Below are 23,097 nucleotides of genomic sequence, written 5' to 3' on the forward strand. Positions count from 1 at the left end.
GCGAAGGGAAGTCTGTGTTGCTATCCAAGGTGCTGTTCAGTCAAAACTCATAGCTGGCCCCAACATAACAGGATCCCTGCCTCTTAGCCTTAGGGTGTGTGGCATTTGGCCCACTCATGATTTGAACTGAAAGAGGACCTTATACCATGCAGAAACACAGACATTTCAGCGAGCCCTTGTAGGGACAGGGACTCAGGGTTTTTGCTATTTAGTCTTACTCGTCTGTCCTGGGGCCCCAAGTAACTTGCCGTCATGGACTAAACTATCACTCATCTCTCAGGGAGCTCACCACTGACATCTGTATGTCTGGCTGCAGATTATTCGAGACAATACAGGTGCCCTGTGATGTAGACTCAGGTTGGGGTGGAGAGGATGCTCTTAAAAGCCTAATTTAGAGCCCAGCTGGACAACCCAAGAGCTTGGGGTTGTTCATCCTCCATTAAGCTCAATGTTACTACAAACAGTGACAGACTCCAGGGAAGTGAACGATTCCCCCAAATCAGTGTTCATTTCACACCAAATCTCTGTAAAAAGCTGTGGATGGTCATTATTTTTCTGGGATTCCTTATTAACCAATTGGAGTACTATATAAAATGCTGTAAATGTTTTGGATCTGAACTTAAGAACAATAGAGAAACAAAATAATCTTGTTTTGAAATAAGATTAGCTTTATTCACAATAACAGCACTGACTGCTGATGCTGGGAAAAATACCAAATTAAACTCTTGAAAATATTGTCTCCTTTAATCCTTCCATAAACCCCTGGTTATATTATTGTGGTAATCTTATTAACCATATCTGACTGATGAGGAAGCTGAAGCTCCTTCAGATTAAACTTCTAGTGAAAAGCAGAAACATGGTGACTCAGGTTCCTTGGATGCCAAAGTCCATGTGCTGGGCACTGTCCCCCTAGCCATGTTCTCACGGGAATGCCTACGACGATGAGAATGATTTATTCATTCAGAATGGCCCAGATTTGCAGGGCCTAGATTCAAAAGTCCTTGAAGTAATGCCAGTAGAAACCATGAGCTCATGAAATGTTAATAGGACCCCAGCAAAGGAATCTAGCTTGGGGGCTCAAGTGAATCCAACAGACTGGGTTTAAGTCTCAGCTCGGCCACCTGCTGGTCGTTGGAGAAGTCGCTTCTCCTCTCCAGACTCAGCGTCTTCATGGGGATCGTAGAAGTATTTCCTGATGGTGCCACTGGGTAGAAGAAATGGAGCAGGTGAGGGGCACACAATCATGAGCTTCTTTGCTATTTCTATTAAGTTTTTTGAGGCCTAAGCTTCTTGTCATTAGCATGTTCGCCTTTCTGTTTTCTGAAAAATTAAAATTACAGTTTATGGCAAATACCATCAAATCTTGAATAATTGCAAAAGTTAACTCTGCAGACAAAGTTGATTCTACTGTCCACGCTGGACTAAAATGTTTGACAGGTGATACATGAACTTCACTGAGGCCTACAAAGCCAGTTCAGTGTGTTGATGTGTTGTTTAGAAAGGCTTGAGCCATGCTGTAGTAGAAGGAGTGACCGTCAAAGACCACAATGCAAGCCATGAGGATTTCATAGATTATTCTCATTAATATGAAAGGTTTAAGTCTTGTGAGCATTCTAGAATTCTTGAACATTCTGGAGTCATATGATAGTAGGATTTGAAAGGCCCTTAGACATCAGCCAGGCCAAGCCTCTCATTTAATAGCTGGAGGTTTCCAAGTCCAGAGACAGAAATGACTTGCTCTAGTCCAGGCGCCTGGGAGAAGTATGTTCAGCATGATTTTTGAAGGGTAGGGGCGGTGGTGAAATTTTGTGTCCATTTTATTAAATAGCTGTCAATCCATTCTGATGATTGGCTTCAGGACTTTGGGGACCTGTCGCTCTATGCCCAGCACCCAGCAGTCTTGTGGCTCTGAAGGCCAAAGGGTGACCAGTTTTCTCCTTCCCCAACTGGGATCAAGTAGTCTCAGAGCTGAGAAATGGTCTCCTTCTCCTGGCCTGGCCGTGCTCCAGAGAGTTCACTGCACATCTTGAAGGTGCTGGGGCTACCTGGAGGGGCATCTTTCTCAAACAGTTTTGATGACTCGGTTTGAGCCAAGCCTGTGAGCAGCGTGTCCCAGGGTGACACTGTGTCTCTGCTTCCCAGAGGCAGAGATGCAGCAACATCAAGGCAGCCAAAGCCTGGGCCAGGATCCAGGAGCAGCTTTTTGGAGAGCTGGGTTTGTGGGGCCGAATGACAGAAGTCACGCCCTGCTCCAAGTGGGAACTCGACTGGAGAGAGGGACCAGCTCGCATGAGGAAACGCATCAGACGCTTGTCCCCACAAGAGGCCCTGCACCCAGGAAGGCTCAAGGTAGGACTTAGTTGCAGCAGGACAGTGATGGTTCCAGGCAGGACCTGCGTAGTTAAGTGGCTCTTTTTCTCATCTAATCAGGCAGAGGAGGTAATGTATGCAGTTAAATGTAGGAGGAGTCCCATAGTTTATTCTTGATGTCATTTAGCAGAAGAAAAGAGTCACTGACCCTCCAAGGTACATAGAAGGGATGCTATAACTACAGCCTAAATGCATAAGTGGTGAATGAATGAATGGGTGAGTGGTGCATATGTGGATGCTGGTGTTTGGAAAGAGCCAGGTGACAGCCATTGTCTGTTTGCACGAGAGCTTTGTCATTGAGCAGTCACAACCTGCACTGCTAGGGGCATTATTGCACAAGCAAATCCCATAACAGTTTTATAGTGAAAATCTCTTGAACTCAGCTATTCCTGCAAGCTCAAGCCCCTGACCCACTCATTCCAAACAATGTTAAAGCTGTACTGGCCTCCCAAGCAACAATCTGGGTAGTCCCTGGCGATGCTCTAAGGAAGCTTGAACTGGGTCATCAGATTCACATTTTGCTTCTTAAAGGACAGTAAGCCAATTGAGTTCATTTGGTACTGGGTATAGAAAAATCTTTTAATAGATTTTTGTGTCCTCATTGAACAATCATCATTTAAAATATTCTAAAAGGCAGCCTATCAAATACTGGAATGCTGGATATTTCCAAGTTACAATGTTGAGTTTCTTTTCTAATCTATAACCCCAGCATCTTTCATCCATGCTAAAAATCCTATATAAAACCTAATGAAAAAATATATTTCTTTTATTCCATGGACACTTGTATTTTTTAAGTAGTGTCAATAAACATCTGGTATTTTTCCCTCAATATATGTCTTAGGAATGAGAGACAGGAAATAAGCAGCCTGCTCACTTGCTGGTGACAAAGCCAAAGGCTGGCTATGAATTCTGGTCTCTGGTCTCTAGTGTGGTCCAGCCCCAGATCCTCTCCTGTCCCCTCTCCAGGGTAGCCCACACACAGACATCCAGGATGCTATTTAATTCCATCTTGGCATCACCTTTGGTCATTACTGTAAATCCTACTTAATGGAAGATTGTGGGTTTTTTCCCCTTTGACTCAGGAACATTAATACTTGCATTTTATTGCGGTCCTTTAGGATTTAGCATTTCTCTCCCCTTCCATCTGAGTCTTAAGTAATTTGAAGGGGTTGCATATATGCCTGTGTGTTTGTGAATCTGTAGATTGGTGGGGGAGGGACGTATATGCAGCATCCAGGATTCAATTTCTCTTTTCTCTGTTCTTATTTTAGGAAAGTCAAGACAAAAATGTTGATATTTCTCAAACAAATGCAGAAAACCAAGGTATTTAGTTGATTAACTTATCTATTTTTCTTTAATAATTAAACCAATTATTGGTTTTATTCAATATCTTATTAAAGTTATTAAATGGTTATCTTGGAAGAAAAATGCTGCAGGGCTAGAGTAGGCAGCACTAAGGTTCTTTTCATTACTGTGTTTCCAGGATAAAAAAGGAATCTATTCCAGACCTAGATACTCTGTTAGAGGAAGAATTTTGTAATAAGGTTGCAATAATAAGACTTTTGGGAGCGAACTGTCCTGTCAATTTGCTATGTTAGAGTGATCTTAGAAGTGTTCCCAGACAACTCAAACACGTGTTCAGTGAGTGACAGAAAAAACATGGGAGGAAAATAAAATGTCTTAGAGTAAAAAAGCATGGAATAAATATTTAATACTTTTTACACTGAACTCTGCTTATGAAAATGATAGATACAAGTCATTATTATTTCCCAAATTTGAAGAAAGTGCTTGGAGTCATTTTTTATGTTAATGCTGATTCTTTATCTGTGTAATTCTCATGGAAGAATTTGGTTGAGTCGATTTGCTAAAAATTTAGGATTTATTTTTAGAGGTCATTTTGGCATGAACACATCCAAATGCACACACAGACACACTGGCACATGCACACGCAAATTCAAATTTTCTGTGTTTTCTCCAAAGACCCTGTCTTGGTTTGAACACTCCCTGTCTGTGAGTTTCCTGATACCCTCAGCTGCAGCCGTGTCCTCCCTTCAGCCCAGTGATAGCGTCTTAGTGTTGATCAAGCTTGTCTCATTTACTGCCTGAGTAATGGTCTTCACACTGAGCTTGCTCCCTTGCCAGACCGCAGTAACGCAAGCCCAGAAGTGAGGATCTTGCACTCACATCCTATGGCGATTTGGGGGTCCCACTGTGGACTTGGGCTGACATTGTAGTAACCGTCTGCCTCTCTTCTCTCCACGCCAAGCCCTACAGCACTAGCATCAGAGTGAGTGTCTGCCTGCTCTGCCTCTCAGAGGCAGGCTTGCAGAGAGTGCAGTGGTGGAAAGCATGCCTGATTTTATGTGGACTTGGCCATGGGCTGCTGTTTCCCCTCATCCCAGACATGCAGAGCCCCTGGCATCTATGGCCTGGAGGCTCCTTGGTGCTGCCAGCATGAACCCTGAGTGTGGAGCTCAGCCAAGGGAGGAGAAAGGGCCTGTGGCTCTCCGCTGTGCCTTCCCAGGTGCCTGTTCCTACAGGAATGTTTTCCCTGCATGGGGGAAAGCTTATGATGGCTGTCACTGTGAGCAGCAGACACTTTCGCTCATCCAGATGTGAGACTCCCAGGTGAGAAGGAGATCAAAGAGGTGAGCCTCCTGGCACAGAGAAAATGGCACAGGGCTTTGCACTCATGATGTGCCTGCTTCAGGCAGGTGGGTGCTCAAGACGTTGGTGGAAGGGAAGGGTCCAGAAACCCACAGTTACATGCTTAGCTTGACCCCAAATGTCCCTGCCCAGGAGTGTATCCTTTAGAAAACGTGATGTGCACACGAATGATTGCAGTACAGGGCTTGCGTGTTAGTGCAGACACAGAAACCGTCCTTATCTCTAAAAAGTAGGAGATGGGTTAGTTGATTATGAAATGGCCACATAACAGAATATTTCACAGCCATTTAAATTGTTCAAAAACTTTAAATGGAATTGGAAAGTGCTCATGATGTAATCTTGAATGAAACAAAATATTAGAGAAGAAAAACTGTAAACACAGTGTCATTCTTATCATGTCAAAAAATTACGGGTGTATGCATCTACATATATGTATAGGAAAGATAATGGAAGTAAATCAACCAAATCGTAAACAGCCAAACAGCCTAGAGATTAAGAGAACAGATCCCAGACTCAGAGGGACTTTGTTCAGATTCTGCCTCTAGTTCTTAGTAGTCATGTGTTTTAGTCCATTTCTGTTGCTTATAATGAAATACCTGTAACTGGGTGATTTATAAAGAAAAACTAAATTTATTGCTTACAGTTTCTGAGGCTGGGAGGTCTAAAGTCCAGGGAACACACCTGGTGAAGGTCTTAGTGGTGGTGACAGTACTGGCAGGGCATCACATTGTGAAAATGGCACAGCAGAGAGGGCAGAGAGAGTCAGACAGACTCTCTTCTTTAAATTCCTCAGAACCACACCCCTGACCACCATTTTTAATCCATTCACTACTGCAGGGTCCTACAAGCCAATTGCCTCTTCAAGGCTCCACCTTCAATCACCATAATAAGATTTTCTACCCTCTCAACAGTCACAGTGGAGACCAAGTTTCTAATACATAAAACTTGGGGGACACAGTTCAAGCTGCAGAGAGTTTTGGGGGGACACAATTCAATCCACTGCACCATATGATCTTGGGCAAAATGAAGCCCCTTTCCATTTTCCCGTTGTAAAGTGAGGATAAAACAGTATCTACAACCCAGGCAGGACTAGATGGAAGGATGGCATCAGAAGTGTCTGGCACGGAGAGTGCTTACTAAATGGGAGCTGTTATCTCACAGTCTCTGGGTGCATGGGTGATATTTGTCTTATGCTTTTCAAAGTTTTTTACAATGAGAAGATATTCCTTCTGTAATTACAAAACAAAACAAAACACTCTTTTAAAATTGTGAACAAGGAGAACTTCAGAAAAAGCAGATCCTGGGTGAGCCTCTAAGGAGTTGCTTTACTGATTAATGAGGGCAAGTTTTGAAAGGTTGCCCTTTGGTCACTTGAGAGCTGCAGAGGAACAGGCCTGGTGCGCCTGGGCCCTCTGGGTGCAACAACCGGAAGGTGTGATGGACACTCCGCAGGCTCAGGCGGTGGTGGCCACCCTCAGAAGCAAGGAAGGGCACACTAGGAGATCCACACTGTCCTCCGCCACCCTGAAACCCTGCAGTTCTTCTTAGTGATGAGGCACATGCTGTGGCCATCCCTTGTGATGTCGGGTGGCTCATGCCAAAACCAGTGTCCCTTTGTGCTGCTGCAGGTGAGCGGACACCAAAGGAGGCTGAGGGCGAGCTGGACAAGGTGGCGGTGGACTGCACCCAGCTGACGTTCTTCCCTGCCTTACACGAAAGTCTGCACTCAGAAGATTTCTTGGAACTGTGTCGGGAAAGACAAGTTATTTTACAAGAGCTTCTTGATCAAGAAAAGGTAATATACCCCATCACGGTTATTCTTTAAGATTTCAGACAGAAGGGAACCACGCTTGTTTCACTGACGTGGGGAGTAAGATCTCCTTTGGCTATAAAAACTGTCAACTAAATAATTGGTGAGCGAAAGGATCAGGCTCCCCGATCCTGGGCCAGGACCAGGGCCAGGGTGCAAATGGGAGTCTACATGCCCTGCATCGAAACATTTAAAAGGTGTAGCAGAAGCTAACAAACTGTTGAATGAAATTTGCTCTAACTTACTACCTTGACCTTCATAACAATCTGAGAGGCCAGTTTCAAGTTGAGAATTCTTGACCTTCTTGTAGCCTGACCACCTGAGGGGCCCTGCGTACACGTTTGAGCATTCCAATACATATGTCCCAGTTGTCCCCACACCTTGGCCTCCCTCAGCTAATATTCAGGCCTAAGGGTAGAAACACTTGTGGCATTGTCAGTCCTCAAAAGGGTGGCCATGGAGCTGAACTGTGCACAGGTCCAGCAGACAGGCTAGGGGCCAGATAGTGAGAAATCCAGGGTCCTGCATGCCTGGAGCTGAGTTGGAGAAGCCCAGGCACTCAGTGTGCATGTCCTCTTGGCATGGCCGGGGGAGGGACAGCGGTGCCTCCCTAAAGTATGGAGCCCAGAGTAGGGCCCTGTTACTCAAGTCTAAGAATGGCATGAAAGATGAAGCCCATATCTTAGAGTAAAACTGATCTGGGTCCAAATCCCAACTTGGCCACATACTAAACAGTATATTCCCCAACCTTCATGAGCCTCGGTTTTCTTATCTTTAATATAGAGCTGATGGCCACCATTTCCTAACAATATAGTCAGGCTTAACTGGGATATGGAAGTAAAGGGGTCTGATAATTCAGAACCAGGAACGTGTGAGGTGCTCGTTAAAGACTAATTCTCTTCCCTTTCCAAAGGTTGAGTGGTTTAGGGGCTGGTGGACCTTGGGTCTCTCAGGTGAACAGGTTTTTCAGTTGGATGCAAGTGAAGGAGATGCCCCAGCAAAACAGGGGAGCAGCAGGGATGGGGGTAGGGAGTGGCGAGCCATGGAGGACTAGAGAGAGACAAGTGCAGGAGAGCTGGGGTGGGTCTGGCCCCTCCAGGATGACAGTGGATTGAAACCAAGGCCCACTGAGGGAGTGACCTGGACTTCCAAGAGCAGGTGATGAGCTCAGAAAGCCTGGGGTGGGCAAGAGCAAGTGGCAGAAACTGAAGCATGGCCCTTCCTGAAGCAGGCGCCTTGCAGAGATGCTTGGAGGACGGTGAGCTGGGATTTGCTCTTTCCAGAATTACCCAACAAATGAACATTTGATAAATTCACATTCACTTCATTTTGATTATGGAAGTAATGCATGTCTATTGTGTGAAATTTTAAAAAATGGATATTAAGATGTATATACAACACACATATATCCATAATATCCAGCTGCTGAGGACTAACAGCTGGTAAGTTGGGATGTATCAGTATATTAACATACTCATACAGGTAAATGGATATTTACTAAATACCTAGTCCACTGGAAAAGCAGCTAAATGATCAATTCTTTCTTTCTATAAAAACTTTCCTTTGCCTTATTATACCCTTAAAGGGTTATATAAAGCAGTGACTCTCACTTGGGGGCAACTTTACCCCCAGGGGACATTTGCTAATGTCTGGAGACATGTTTAGCTGTCATGACTGGGGCAAAGGGGAAGTACTAGTATCTAGTGGGCAGAGGCCAGGATATTGCTAAACACACTACAGTGTCTAGGGTGAGAAACTGATATGAAGGGTGTGTGTTTAACAGATACCAAGTCCCAGCTGTTCCTTCCTACCTTCCTGACGGAAGAGGAAAGGTTGGATGACATGCTGGATTCCCACTGATTGGTTCTTTTCCTTGTTTTGGTAAGAGGAGCACAATGGCAATGCTTCGTATTGGTTTTTCTATCGCTGCCCTAGCAATAGAAACACATTTAGTGATTTAAAACAACACTCATTGGCCATCTCATGCTGGGTGCATGGGGCTCAGCAGGTGCTCTGCCTACCACTTCCCAGGGCCTTCCCCCAGGTGCTAGTGGGGCTGCGTTTCTCCCCAGTGGCTCTGGGGGTGCACCCGTTCCCAAGCTCAGTCGGGGCTGGCAGGCTGCAGCTCCCTGCTCTGTAGGTCCCAGGTCCTGTGTGCTTGCTGGCCATTGGCAGGGTCGTTCCCAGCTTCTCGGGATGCCCACATCCCTTGCCTTGTGGCCTCACCGTCTGTATTCAGATCTGGGTATGGCGGTCGAGTCCTTGCCCTGTGAATCTTTGCTGCCTTCCGCCTCATCTGCCCCCTGCCTCCCTCTCTGTCACGTCACTCCAGCCCACTCTCCTACCTTCCTCTTCTGCTGCTAAGGACTCAGGGGATCACACTGGGCTCACCAAGTAATCCAGGATAATCCCTCTATTTTAAGGTCAGCTGATTCATAACCTTGATTGAATCTGCACAGTTTCTTCAGAACAGAACCTGGATTAGTATTTGATGGGATAACCAGGGACGAGGCTCTTGGGGACATCTCTGGAATACTGCTGCTACATTTGCTGTCGTCTGGGGCTGACTGCCCCCTAAGGCATGTCCTCCCCTTCCGAGGAAAGCCTCTGCAGATGACCTAACTCCTGAAAGCTTCCGAGGCCAGCCTGCGGGTGCCAGCCCTGACTGGGTAGGGCTGAGGACAGGGTCTGGAGTTCACAGTCATGGCCGAGAGATTCCCAGCCCTGAGCTCTTGCAGCTGCCGGTGCCCTTGACACTTGTCCTGTGTCAGAGAGTCTTGCTTTTGCTGATTGTCCCACTCAGTGACATTTCTCTCAGGGGTCTTGTTGGGGGGTTGGTGTCTGAAGCCCATGGGTTTCTGACCTTCCCCACCCCTGAGGCAGGACAGAAGCAGGAAGAGGCTGTTCTGTCTGCCCTATCCTGTACTTAAGCGTCACTCTCTCTAGGCTTCCTGTCACTCAGCAGGAAGCTGTCAGAAACACCACATGCGGTTTGCTGTGGCAGCAGGGATCCCCAGGATGTGCAGACAGGAACATGGCAAACCCAGCAGGGTGGGGAGAAGGGAGCGGGAGCTGTCCTGCTTCCACTTAGCGCCTGGTGTCTCTGCACCTGCCAGGAGGGCCAGCCCCGAGAGCCCAAGTGAGTGCTGGGAGGCTGGGCAGCCGCACATTCCAGGTGATTCTTGCCATTCTCTGGACATTTGCTCTTTGCACGAATCATTTTGATTTATCTTGTTGAGTTGTACTTGTTGACTCTGGTTTTGGGCTAGATTGTGGAAGAGGCTGGCTCCCAGGCTGGCTTGTGATGCTCTGCAGTCAGTGGAGCTGAACCTCCGGCATCTGCTCCTTGGAGAGGCGGGCCAGGGGAGGTGGAACCGGCCTGAGGGACCCTGGGGTGGGGACGGGTGGGGACCACAGGGGTGGGTTCTGCATCCCACTTCCACCACTTACAGGTCCACTGACTTTGGGTAAGTAGTGGAAACATTCCTGAACCTCGCTTCATTCATTTTCAGAATGGGTTACACTTGTCTCACCAGTTTGTGGCAAAGATCAATGAGGCACTGTGTGTCCCTGCCTGATACCCTGTGCCCTGCAGGAAGGGGGCTCCGGCAGCTTGTACTTGCTATTATTACTGCGGCTGTTGCTGTTCTTTAACAGTACCTTAGGACTTGTTCTCACACTCCGAGAAGGAAGGAGGAGTGTTGTAAGAACCCTGGGACCTAGGACGTGGCCCTGAGGAAGTGGGAAAGGGCCTCGGGGAAATGATGAAGTGCTCCTCTTTGGAACTGGCTTTCTGTGGTTCTGGGGTGCTGCCATGAGGCAAGGAGCTACCTGTGTTGGAGAAATGCTGTGGTGATTGCTTAGGCAGAGTGGGAGACTCTGAGGGTCTGACTGTGGTTGTCCCGCTGAGATGGTGGAGGATGAGAGAGAGGGTGAAAGAGGAGCCCGTGGGACACCTGACCTGTTGGGTGGGGGCCCCTCTCAGAGTTTCAACACCCACCCAAACATGCGATGTTTTGTGAGAAAGAGGGAAATTGTTGGGTTTGGAGCTTGGATTCTTGTGCACTTAAACCAAGGAGGCCTCTAAGTTTAAAGCATGAGGCAGAGAGGAGCATGAGAAAGCAGGCCCCAGGAACTAATGAAGATCCGAACATCCGTGGGCTGGAGGAACGGGATACCTCTCTAGACTAGAGGGCTCATGGTGCTGCAGGCCCTGGCTGGCTGGTGGGGCATGTGGGGCCTCCGTGGCCTGGCCCTCTGGTGCTCCCCACACCTCCACCAGCCAGACTTACGCTGTCCCATGCCCCTGCTCACCACTCCGCCTGCCACCCGGAAACCTTCTGGGTGAGCCTGTCCTGGTGTTCCCTATCCCCAGCACACTCTTACCCCAGGGCAGATGGTGGCTCCCGGCTCTGGCCTCCCCAGCACTGTGTTTATTCCACCTCTGGTGCCCCTATCACACGGCTCTATAGTTCTGTCTCAGTCTGCCCGTGATTTCTTTAAAAGCAGGAGCAGGCTCAGATTCATCCTTGTCTCTTCTTCCCTGACACGTAAGGTGTGTGCTCTGGAAAGGTCTGCTGGACTGGACAGCACAGCTTGAAGGAATGCTGCACAGGTCAGGAGGTTGTCAGGGAGCCAGCAGGTGTGTCTGAGGGCAGAGAGGGGCTCGGTGAGGGGTTAGCCTGCCTGTAGCCAGGACTGCTCTTGGGTCCCTCCCTGGGTGGACCCGGCTCTAGGAACAGGAGAGGCCTGACTAGGCTGGGGCAGGCTTCCTTAGCAAATCCAACACCACCACCCCCTGCAGGCAGAGGCCAGCCATTCGTGCCCAGGACGGTGGAGTGCACGGCCTGGACTCAGAACCTCGTTCTGCTATTTGTGTGTTGCTATCATCAGCATTAATTCCAGTAGCTGAGTGTCTAAGCCCTTCCTTGTATGCTTTTCATACAGTGTCTCATCTAGCTTCACCCTGGCCCTGTAACTTCTGTTACAGAGACGGCTCCGAAGAAGCTGCTAGGACTTGATCTTAGCTCTTCCTCTCAGTTCATGTAGTTCTCGCCTCTCTCTCTCTGTCATCTCCCAGTTCACTGTGGTGGCAAGATTTTGTAAACCCTCCCCCACCCTGTCCTTCAGCAGCCTTCCCGCACCAGGCTTGGAGGCTTGCTTCAGACCCACATGCCACCTTTGCAACTTCTCTGGTTACTGCTGGCGCAGGTGGGCACCAGGGTTCTCACCCACTTGGCCTCTCTGCCTGGGACACAGAGCACTGGCATATGCCAACCTGTCCTTTGGCACATGTCTTAGCCTCTGGCCCACTGTGGCCTTAACGTCTGGTCAATGGTGACCTTAGCTTCTGGCCCACCATGGCCTTAGCCCCAGGTTCACTGTGGCCTCACCCCTGGTCCACTATGGTTTCTTGTCAAGGACAGGAACTGGAGCTGAAGAAGGAAGGAAGGCTGCACTGACGTTTGAGCCACGAACATGTTTAAGCAAATATTCAGAAAGTTTGCCCAAGGCAGGTGTGTGTGTGTGCATGCGCGCGCGTGTGTGTGCGTGCGTGTGTGTGTGTGTAGGGATATCCTCCGCATTTTCTGGGCCGGTATCATGGTCCTGTGCTGAGACATTCCGTAGCAAGCTTTGCTGTGAGCTGAGAGGTCCCCCGATTCAGACGTCTCCATGAGACCTTGTTGGTCTTATGCTTTTTCTAAATTTCTGGGTGAAGCACACCCACAACAGGGGTGTGGTGGGGGTGTGTCCATGCTCTGACCAGAGTCCCTGGCTCCTACTCCCCAGATAGCTCAAAAGTGCTTGCCAGACACATAGCCCAGGAGATTCTCCAGGGCATTACCTCCTTCCGGGCGACTCGTCCCTGCCAGAGGCCTCTGGAGCTTCAGGCCCGCTCAGACCCTGGGGAAAGCTTACAGCCCGGGAGCGCCAGGGTGGCCGCAGCTTAACTCATTCCTTTGTGCGAACATCAGAGTTCTGCTGGCCTCCAGCGGTACCTGGAACGGTAATTACTCAATTATCCTGTGCCACCTTTGCATCATTGGTGAATGATTCCCGGAACCACAAACGCATTTCTCTGAAAACAGCTCCATTTGACGTGAGAAGTGATTGATTTAACACATGTTAATTGTGGGCCTGTGTCAGTCACCACATGGTTGGGGATGGTTCCTCATACCCCTCCATGCAGCTGCCAAACCCAGTCCAGAGTCAGAACTCAAGTGAGGATTTGTTTTTTTGCTGTTATTCTCTTTGATTACATGAAAAATTAAACATCTGATTTTTTTTCATACTAACTCAATGCAAGGTGTGCGTTTGACCTTGGTAGAAGTGACTAGCTCAGGGGAGATATTTTTGCCCTGGACAGCAGAGAGTGGCGTCTCCTGTAAGCTCTTCTGATGTACATTTAGCTGTGGCCATTTGTAGAACCTTTCTACGTAGTAATTTCCTGTCTGGATGAAACACCATGCCTTTTAAAATGTAGAGCTGCACAGATTGTCTCTACTTAATACCTTCTGAGACCCTCTTTGCAATACTTTGTACACAAGGCCACTTTTGAGCTGGCCCTGTGACTTCTCTGGGTTTGCCTCCATCACCCTTACACACACACACGTGCACACACGTGTACATATACACATGTGCACAATTCACGCAGACAGGCACGTGTGTGCACCCGTGCATGTACATATGTGTGCACACGCTTACACACAGGCACGTGCAAAAAACATACATATGTGCACACACGTGCATACAGAGCTGACTTTTTACTCTAAAAGTATTCTCCCAGCATTCTTAGCTGGTTCAAGAGTTCGTGTCTTTGAATGTTCCCCCCCTTTTTCTATCGTCTTAATTCCTAACCCAGCTTTGGGGTCACCTTCTCAGGAACCATTTCTCTGATGTCAACTCTCTGCCCCCCTCCCCTCTCAGTCTGGGTGAGGCATCATCCTCTGTGCTCGCAGAGAGCCCGTACTCCCCCACTACACTGTGCTGGCAGAGCTCGTGTTTTTCTTTCTCTGCCCTGTTTGACCGTAAACATCTTCAAGGCATGTTTTATTTCTCTTTGTGCCTGTTTCCCTCTGCATGGAGGTGCATGCTAAACCCTCTTACATATCTATTAAATAAATGAATGAACAAGTGGGTGAGTGAATGATTAGAAAAGTGCTCCCATCAGGTGACACCTCATCTTTCTTAGTCCTGCTGGTGCCCTGGGTCAGTTTCTCAGTGTGTGGTCTTCACATTGCCTGCTTCAGAATCTTCTGGGCTGCTTAAAAAATGCAGAGTCTAGGCCCCCACTCTGCACCTGGTGAATCCAAACTTCTGCGGATGTAGCCTGGGAATATGAATTTTATCAAACTGCCAGGGTGACTCTCATACATGCTAACTTTTCAAATAAATGCCTGAGATCCATGAGTCCAGGTTTTACAATATCCAGAGCTATCCTGGCTGGAAACATGCTCCAGTTTCAATCAATTGCCAACAAGCAGGTCCTTAGCGAGTGCAGGTTATGGTGGGCATTGTGCTTTAAACAGTCTTTGGGACTTGCAATATGTTTCACCTTACACTGGGGCAATGGAACAAGGGCACAGCCACTGCCATCACCACCTCATCTCTTCCACATCTGCAGAGAAAGCGGGGAGGCCTGGCTGTTCACAGGCTCACTTGGGGAAGTGGCACATGCAGGCAGGCAGGGGGCATCCCTGCTCCTTGTGTCAACCTGAGAAGATGTACCTACGTAAAGAGATCCATGCGTTATATTCCTCCTCATACCCACCCAATTTATATGTATGTATATAAATGCTATCTCCTTACTGTATTAATAAACATTTATTTGATTACTGGTGTGACTGAATACTCCATCTAAACATGATCAAGGTAGAAGAAGTAGATGCCAGAGATGATAGGTAGCCGACATAAATGTAATTTATATAGCTTCTCCTCTTTTGGATACTTAACTTTTTCTCAGCAATTGGTGCCTTTTTTAAAAATGAGAATACGTATTCCATATGCAGGTCCTAATAGAATGTGTTGAGAGCAAGGTCGAGGCAAGCAGGAGATGTAGGAAGAGGGACAGAAGATGAATGGGAGCAGGGCTGAGCTTTCTCTGCAGTGGACTCACTCACCCTCCACACAGAAGTGAGAGAATGTAACCATTAGCACAGTCACTGCCACCTCCAGTGGCCTCTCTGCACCCCAGTTCTCCACCTGTAAAGTTAGAGCATTGCTCTCAGTTGCACACTAATAACGCTGAAGGAGACTTCAGAGAGCATCCAGTTGACCTTCCTCTTTCTAGATGAGCCCACCGAGGCCTGACTTCAGGAGAATGTGTTGGTGCGAGCTTCCAGACTGTCCCAACGGAGTGTTGACCCTTGAACTTCAGCTCCAGCATTTTGGGATTTTCAGATAAGCTGTTTGTCATCATACACAAGGCTAGGTATGATCACCTCCTTAGTTATCCACCCATCAGGAGTCATAATACATCATCCAGCTGATCTTAAAAAAGTTCTTACGAAGCAAAAGTTCCATTCTTTTTAAAGTGGTCGATAGAACCATGGCACGAGGGATTCTTAATCACGAGTAAACTTAGGGGTAGAGGCCTCCCAGGGCTAATTTAAATGGAAGAGCAGATAATAGTTCACTTGGGTTCATTTTCCCATTTTTAAAATGCCATTTCTTTTGACCCTTGAACTTCAGCTCCAGCATTTTGGGATTTTCAGATAAGCTGTTTGTCATCATACACAAGGCTAGGTATGGTCACCTCCTTAGTTATCCACCCATCAGGAGTCATAATACATCATCCAGCTGATCTTAAAAAAGTTCTTACGAAGCGAAAGTTCCATTCTTTTTAAAGTGGTCGATAGAACCATGGCACAAGGGATTCTTAATCATGAGTAAACTTAGGGGTAGAGGCCTCCCAGGGCTAATTTAGATGGAAGAGCAGATAATAGTTCACTTGGGTTCATTTTCCCATTTTTAAAATGCCATTTCTTTTCTAGCAGAATCAATTTTTAAGCTATTAACCCAGCTCTCACCAGACATTCTTCTTGTGGTTTGGTTTATTCTGGTTGTTACTTAAGTCTCCCCAGAGGGAAGCCAGATCACAGGCATGTGCCCTGAGACTCTGTGGCAGGTACTGTGGAGGTTGTGGTGGGATCCAGTATCACAGGAATGAGAGATTTTGGAGGTACCTAGGCCAGGGCTTGTGCCACAGCTCCCATCTCATTGGGGAGGGAAGCCAGATCACAGGCATGTGCCCTGAGACTCTGTGGCAGGTACTGTGGAGGTTGTGGTGGGATCTGGTATCACGGGAATGAGAGATTTTGGAGGTACCTAGGCCAGGGCTTGTGCCACAGCTCCCATCTCATTGGGCAAACTCGAGGATGAAGTCTCTTCTGAGTCTCATCTGTAGAAGGTACAACAAGAGAAAAAGTTTAAAGAGCCTGGCATAACCCTCCTCACAGTGCTGCTGGGAGTGCAAATTGGCGCCACCTTGCCGGAGGGCAATCTGGTACTAGCTGTCGAAATTTAAAATACCCACACTCTTGACTGGCAGTTCTGCCTCTGGGAATTTATCCTGCAGATTTATAACCCTCCTCACAGTGCTGCTGGGAGTGCAAATTGGCGCCACCTTGCCGGAGGGCAATCTGGTACTAGCTGTCAAAATTTAAAATACCCACACTCTTGACTGGCAGTTCTGCCTCTGGGAATTTATCCTGCAGATTTTCTTGTGTGTTCAAAGTGACATATGTACAAGGATGGTCACTGCAGCAGCGTTTGCTGTGTCAAAACATCCGAAAGCAACCCAAATCAATAGGGGTTGGTCAGATAAGTTGTAGGACATCCACGTGGAAGTAGTCTGCATCTGTAAATGAGCGAGACAGTGCTAGGAACAGTGATTTGGAAGGATCCCCAGGATGGGTGGTTAAGGGAAAAGACTAGATGCAGAACAGTAAGTATATGAATATGTTTTTGTGCGTGTAAAGAAGCATCATGTATGAAACATGCTATGTATCCACAGGATCTCTTTGGAAGATCATACTATAAGGGACTAACGGTGGTTGCCCCTGGGGAAGACTGAGAGGGAAGCTGGAGGACTCTGCTCAGTTGCCCAAATCCCAAAGTAGACATTTATCCTCAATCCTTCCTATTCTTTTCCTTTCCTTTCCTTTCTTTTTTTTTTTTTTTTTTTGGTTGAAAAAAAAAATCTTTTTATTGTAAAATAAAACACAGATGCCAAAAACCACACAAAACAAATCATTATATAATTTGCATATTTAATGAATTTGTATATAATGAATGAATATAAAGCAAGTAAAGCCCCTCACCCCTGTGATCAGAGCCTTTCCAACCTCATCTCAGCCCTCCTGACCTCTTTTCTGCTCTCCAAATCTGCCCTTCCTGCCTCCCGGCTCTGAACTAGATGTTCCCTTTTCCTGAAATGCTCTTCTAGCAGCTTCTCCGTGGCCATCCCATTTCCATGCTTCAGGTCTTAGAGGCTGTATAAAATGTGTCCTCTCCAGGTCTCTCTGCATCTCATCACCACCCTGCTTTTTCTCTCTCAGCAAATATCACCATTTGTAATAGCTTGTTGGTTGAAGTGTGTGTTCCCATTTCCATGCTTCAGGTCTTAGAGGCTGTATAAAATGTGTCCTCTCCAGGTCTCTCTGCATCTCATCACCATCCTGCTTTTTCTCTCTCAGCAAATATCACCATTTGTAATAGCTTGTTGGTTGAAGTGTGTGTCTGTCTGTTGGTCGTCTCCCCCCACTGGGTTTTAAGCCCCCTGAGAGCAGGGATCTTTTTATCTCATCCACTCTGTATCCCCAAAGCCAGGCTCCGTGCCTGGCATGGAGTAGGTGTGAACCCACAGCTGTTGAGTAGATGGCCATCTGGATGAATGGATGTGACTGGAAATGAGTCTATGGTGGGCTCTGTGGCTTGGAAGGTGGTTTGAGGACTCGGGAGAGGCTGAGAGAGCCAGCTGCAGCAGAAGTTACAAGAACCAGGACTCTCAGCGGCTCCTCACTGAGGAAAAACAACTCTTCCCTGACCTGCCCTGGAGCATAGTGGTTAGCGCTTATCTTGGAGCAAAACCCTCCATGAGTCTTAGCCTTCTGGCTGAGGCCCTGACTTTGACTAACCCCACCTGACGCAGGAGCTAGAGAACTGATGTTCAGGGCCTGCTTTCGGGCGTCACCACAGTGCACTCATCGCTGCTCTCGAGGGCAAGCAGGGAGCTTAGCTTCAGTCCTTGGATGTGCCACTTTCTAGGTGACTGATCTTTGGTGAGACCCTTATCTCCTGGGGCCCATTTTTTTGTTTTTCCAAATATATCACTTCTGCTTTTGTAGAACTTGAATTAGCACAGAGTTACCCTGAGACATGGAGGGCATGGTCCCTCTGGGCCCCATCTTCGTTTTTCACCCACTTGTCCCTGCAAGGACTTATTCCGTACAGGACCCACTAAGTCCTCACTACATGCAGGACTCTGGTCACACCAAGACATTGTCACAGGTCAGGTTCCTGGGAAGCTAACTAGGAGCCAGAAGTGTGCGTGCAGGAAGTCTGTTGGGAGTGACGGCCACAGGGCTGGGCCCATGGAGAAGTGTGATGACTCCAGTGCAGTCTCAGCAAAGGCCTCTGCTGGGCCCATGGAGCTCCAGCTCTGGGATGGCTCTTCAGAGCTGTGCTGACTTGAGACAAAGAGGCTAAGCCTTTCTACTCCACAGTGACCAGTTGTTGGCTACAAACTGTCACTGGAAAGGGGATATGACCTTGGGCCAGGTGCTCTTTTGGCAGAGGCAATTCTGGAAAGCTGCCAACGTTTCCAGCAGTTGCAGACAGCAGTTCCAGTCTTGCACTTGGGATTCTGGGCGACCTGGTCCTAGCCCTGGCTCAGACACTTACCAGCTGGTCCCTGGCCATTCTCCTTATTCTCTGTAACTGAGGGATGCCTTGTACCTGGTAAATATTCCTTGCTGTTAACCGCAGAAAGCTTTCCATGGTGGGGGTGAGGGTGGGCTTAGATAAATTAAACAAGTGCGCAGGGTGCTGGGTGTAGAAGCGCCACACAGGCTGCAAAGAGCAGCACAGCTCTGGGCAGCTGCACTGTCACTCGTGCACAGCACTACTCTCACCTCCATGACATGTAGTGGGTGGCCGGTCACTGCCCTCCTGTCGTCCGCAGGAATCATGGGCATGCTTCACGTGTGTACAGCCTGACTCTGGTGCTCTCTCCCTCCAGGTGACACAGAGGTTCTCCCTGGTGATTGTGCAGGGCCACCTGGTGTCGGAAGGGGTCCTGCTCTTTGGCCACCAGCACTTCTACATCTGTGAGAACTTCACACTGTCCCCCATGGGCGATGTCTACTGCACCCGCCATTGCTTATCCAAGTGAGTTCTCTGCTTCTCCCAGCGGATCCCCCTGAGCCCCACTCTTCCCCCTGCCGTCTTGTTCTTCTTGTGGGCTTAGCTTTGGGCCTGGAACTGAGCCATGAGGTAAAACAGAAGAACCTGTGGGCAGAGGCCATTTGTGACCGTGGTTCTCCAAAGCTGAATCAGGAATGGGTGATGACGTGGCACCCCTCATGTCTCTCCTGACATGGAACGAACCACAGGACACAGGGATCTTTCCTTAGGTTATCTGGGTCATTGAATTCAGTCGCCTAGCTTACTCATTGAACCACTTGCTACTTGCTCATTCCATGTAAGACATCAGACACTGCCCCTCATGCCCAGGCTCACGTGTGCAGTTGGCAGCAAAAACTGGTTTTCTTGGAAAGAGTTTGGAGCCTACTATCATCCTGGGATGAGTGTATGTCATAGAGGACTCTTAAGGGTTTATACCTGGAAAGGTGACCTGAGACTGGTGTGGTGAGGGAGGGCTGGCTGAGGAAGTGGTTAAGATCTGGGTCTTGCAGGATGGGTGTGATTTGGGGAGAAATTTGTAGAGTCATTTTTATTCCAACTAATACCAGAGGTTTCTGGCAGTAAATTCTGAGGTCTTTTTTTAGAATCAAGTGTGTTTGGTCTATTTGGGTTCAATCAGCAATTGTTGATCAATTCTCTTGTGTTTATAAAATACTGCCATTCAAAATCAAGCTGTGTCTGTACTTTTGCCAAAAGTCCAGTTGCCACATTGTATGTTTTCATTGCTTTTGAAGACATTTGGATGAAGATTTCTTCATGCAGAAATAAGCCTTGCCTTTCCTGACTAGCCAAGTTTCAGGTGACGACAAGATAACCTCTTAGCCCGGTGGCTTTCAAACTAGCTTATATCAGAAGCACCTAGAAGGCTTGTCAGAACGCAGACTTCTGGGCCCTGCCCCACCCCGGTTTAAAAAGCAGCAGGCCTGGGGTAGGGCCTGATTTTCAGGTGACGACAAGATAACCTCTTAGCCCGGTGGCTTTCAAACTAGCTTATATCAGAAGCACCTAGAAGGCTTGTCAGAATGCAGACTTCTGGGCCCTGCCCCACCCCGGTTTAAAAAGCAGCAGGCCTGGGGTAGGGCCTGAGACTTTAAGAAGTTCCTAGCTGATGCTGATTCAACTCCTGATCCAGGACCATACTTTGAGAAATACTGATTTAGATTATTGACAAAGGAATCAGAGTCTTACTTGCCAATAACCAAGAATGTTAACTCCTGGTTGCTGTACCATTTCCAGCCTATGTCAGGAAGCAAGGTTAAAGGAGTGTGGGAGAGTAGATGTCAATCCACCCCCTTTGATTTAGATTTGCTTTAAAATGATTAGCATCTTTCTCTCTGTTACTTTCTATCTTTTATTCATACCAAACACTCACCGATTGCTGTAAGTCTTCTGTGCTCTTCCAAGGCTGAAAGAGCATAATTAATACTTGGCACACTCATCCCATCTTATTGCTCATGTTTTATTGATACTGATCAATATGGACAATGGGCCTGCAGACTTGTCTTTCTGAGAGCTGACGACAGCTCCCACTCCACCTCTGTGCGTGGCATGCCCGTGTGATGCCTTGCATGTCCGTTGCTCCACTCTCCACCTCTGGTTTAGATTGAGACAGTGTTAGATAAGATCTGTTTGATTAAATAAGTTGTGTTTATGAGGGACATCTAATCACAATCAAATTGACTATGTCTGCACTTTTAATAGAAGCCCAGTAGTCGGGCTGTATGTACTCACTTGCACTGGCAAGGGAGGCTCCCCACGTCTGAAAGCATACTTTTCCAACTTGCAAGTAGGAGTAGATTGAGAACAAATTGCTACCCTGATACCATTTGGGAATTGCACAGGTGATTTTAGTCACCACACCTCAAAGAAGTGTTCGTCAATTGAACTGTGGTTTCTCTCCAGGGTCTTGTTTACTGCCCTAGAGACTACTGGCACTCCTGGAGATGCAGTTCTCAGAGACAGGCTGTTAGATCATGTCAGATCAATGGGGGTAGAATCTTATTTTGACCATGGAGACTAAGGAGGATACATAAATAAGCCTGTTAAAAATAAAGCTAAGTCAACCCTGAATTGTTTCTCTAAAATACTGCCATCAAGTTGAGTACAGTTGACCTTGAAAGAGGCTCTGTGATATAACATAAAAATATCTCAGATAAAATTCAAGAACACTGCAAATTCTCCATCAGTGATTGGACTTGTGTACTTTGGAACTTTCCTCAGAAACCAAGAACTTTCTGAGAAGGTTAGCCTTTGTTTGTAATTGGTTCCCTTCTTGGCTGAGTAAGGCGGCTGCATTAGTTTTCTAGCGCTGTTAAAAACTGGGTGGCTCTTTGGGCCGGCCCGTGGCTCACTCGGGAGAGTGCGGTGCTGATAACACCAAGGCCCCGGGTTCGGATCCCACATACAGACCGGCCACTCACTGGCTGAGCGAGGTATGGGTGCAACACCAAGGGTTGCGATCCCGTTGCCGGTCCTGGTCCAGTACGGGAGCAACACTTGAGGGTTGCAATCCGTTGCCAGTCACGAAAAAAGACAAAAAAGGAATAAAAAAAAAAAAACAAAAAACTGGGTGGCTCTAAAAGAACAGAAATGTATTGTTTCATCATCCTCAAGGCTAGAAGTATGAAATCAAGGTGCAGGCAGGGATGTGCTTTCTCTGGCTGCTCTAAGGGAGAATCTTTCCTTGCCTCATCCAACTTCTGGCATGCATGGGCACTCCCTGGTGCTGCCAGGCTTGTAGCTGAACTGCTCCAGTCACGTGGTTGTCTGCTCTCTGTGTGTCTTCACATCATCTGCCCTCTGTGTGTCTGTCTCCTTGTCTAAATATCCACTTTCTATAAGAACACCATTCCTATTGGATTAGGACCTACCCTGATGTCCTCATTTAACCTGGTTAACTCTGTAAATACCCTGTTGCCAAATAAAGTTGCATTCTGAGGCAGGGAGATTAGGACTTCAACATATGTCTTCTGGGGGCCACAGTTCCACCCATAACAATGGCAGTCAAGATCACGAGGTACAGCATTTGATTCATTTGGTGGGAACCCAAACCATCCAACTGGCTTTTGGTGATAGGGTACTCTTAATCAGATACGTCCTCCACATCAGTGAGCAATTTAAGCCGCCATTTCTCTGTTTAATTAAACTCAACAAATATTTATAGAAAATCTGTCTTGTGCTAGGCGCTATGGTAGACTCTACAGATATGAAGGGAGAAGGTATGGGCCGAGTCTAGTAAAGAGTTTATGATCTAGTGAATGATTCTGGGTATAAATTCCAGATATAATTCTGATGGTAATTGGATAACTTCAAATGTGGGGCAAATCAAAGTATATTTTGTTCCAAAATCCATTTCTACTATCAAGGGCAATGTCAACCAATATCATGCCTATAATATAATAACACTTAGCTTAGTATTATTTCCCTAATAAGAATATTAAAAGTTATGCTATGACCACCCTGGACAATGTGCATATATATGAGAGCTGTCATGTGGTAGAACTGTGAACAGCACCCTATAAACTATGGCAACAGCTCTACCTAAAGAAAACTGTGGATTGGCTGCCCCTTTCTACCCATTAACCTTGGGTGCCTGGACTTTGATTTATTTTGCAGAATATGTAGGGTGTAGTGTTATCACAGATACCCAATCACAGCTGTGCAATTAATGCTATGTAAAACAGACCTCAGTTTGGATTTACATCAATGATCTCAATAATGTTGCATATAGTTTAGCTTTTCTGAGAATTGACGTCTGTCTGAGGGTTCCTGCCCTCTCTGGTTATTCAGTTCCTACAAACAAGAGAAAAATGACTGTCTTTCCT

The 23,097-nt window shown here is 47.2% G+C and overlaps 1 protein-coding gene across 1 annotated transcript in view; it reads left to right on the forward strand.

The window, feature by feature from the left end:
* WDFY4 (WDFY family member 4) overlaps positions 1–23,097 on the forward strand; it is a 309,512-nt gene that overhangs the window by 171,445 nt on the left and 114,970 nt on the right. The window contains 4 exon segments of the mRNA XM_008576041.1: positions 2,143–2,349; positions 3,642–3,693; positions 6,666–6,832; positions 19,089–19,237. Of these exon segments, the coding sequence (XP_008574263.1) occupies positions 2,143–2,349; positions 3,642–3,693; positions 6,666–6,832; positions 19,089–19,237 (575 nt within the window).

The sequence above is a fragment of the Galeopterus variegatus genome, unplaced genomic scaffold (genome assembly GCF_000696425.1).
Source record: "Galeopterus variegatus unplaced genomic scaffold, G_variegatus-3.0.2 Scaffold1276, whole genome shotgun sequence".
Taxonomy (NCBI): domain Eukaryota; kingdom Metazoa; phylum Chordata; class Mammalia; order Dermoptera; family Cynocephalidae; genus Galeopterus; species Galeopterus variegatus.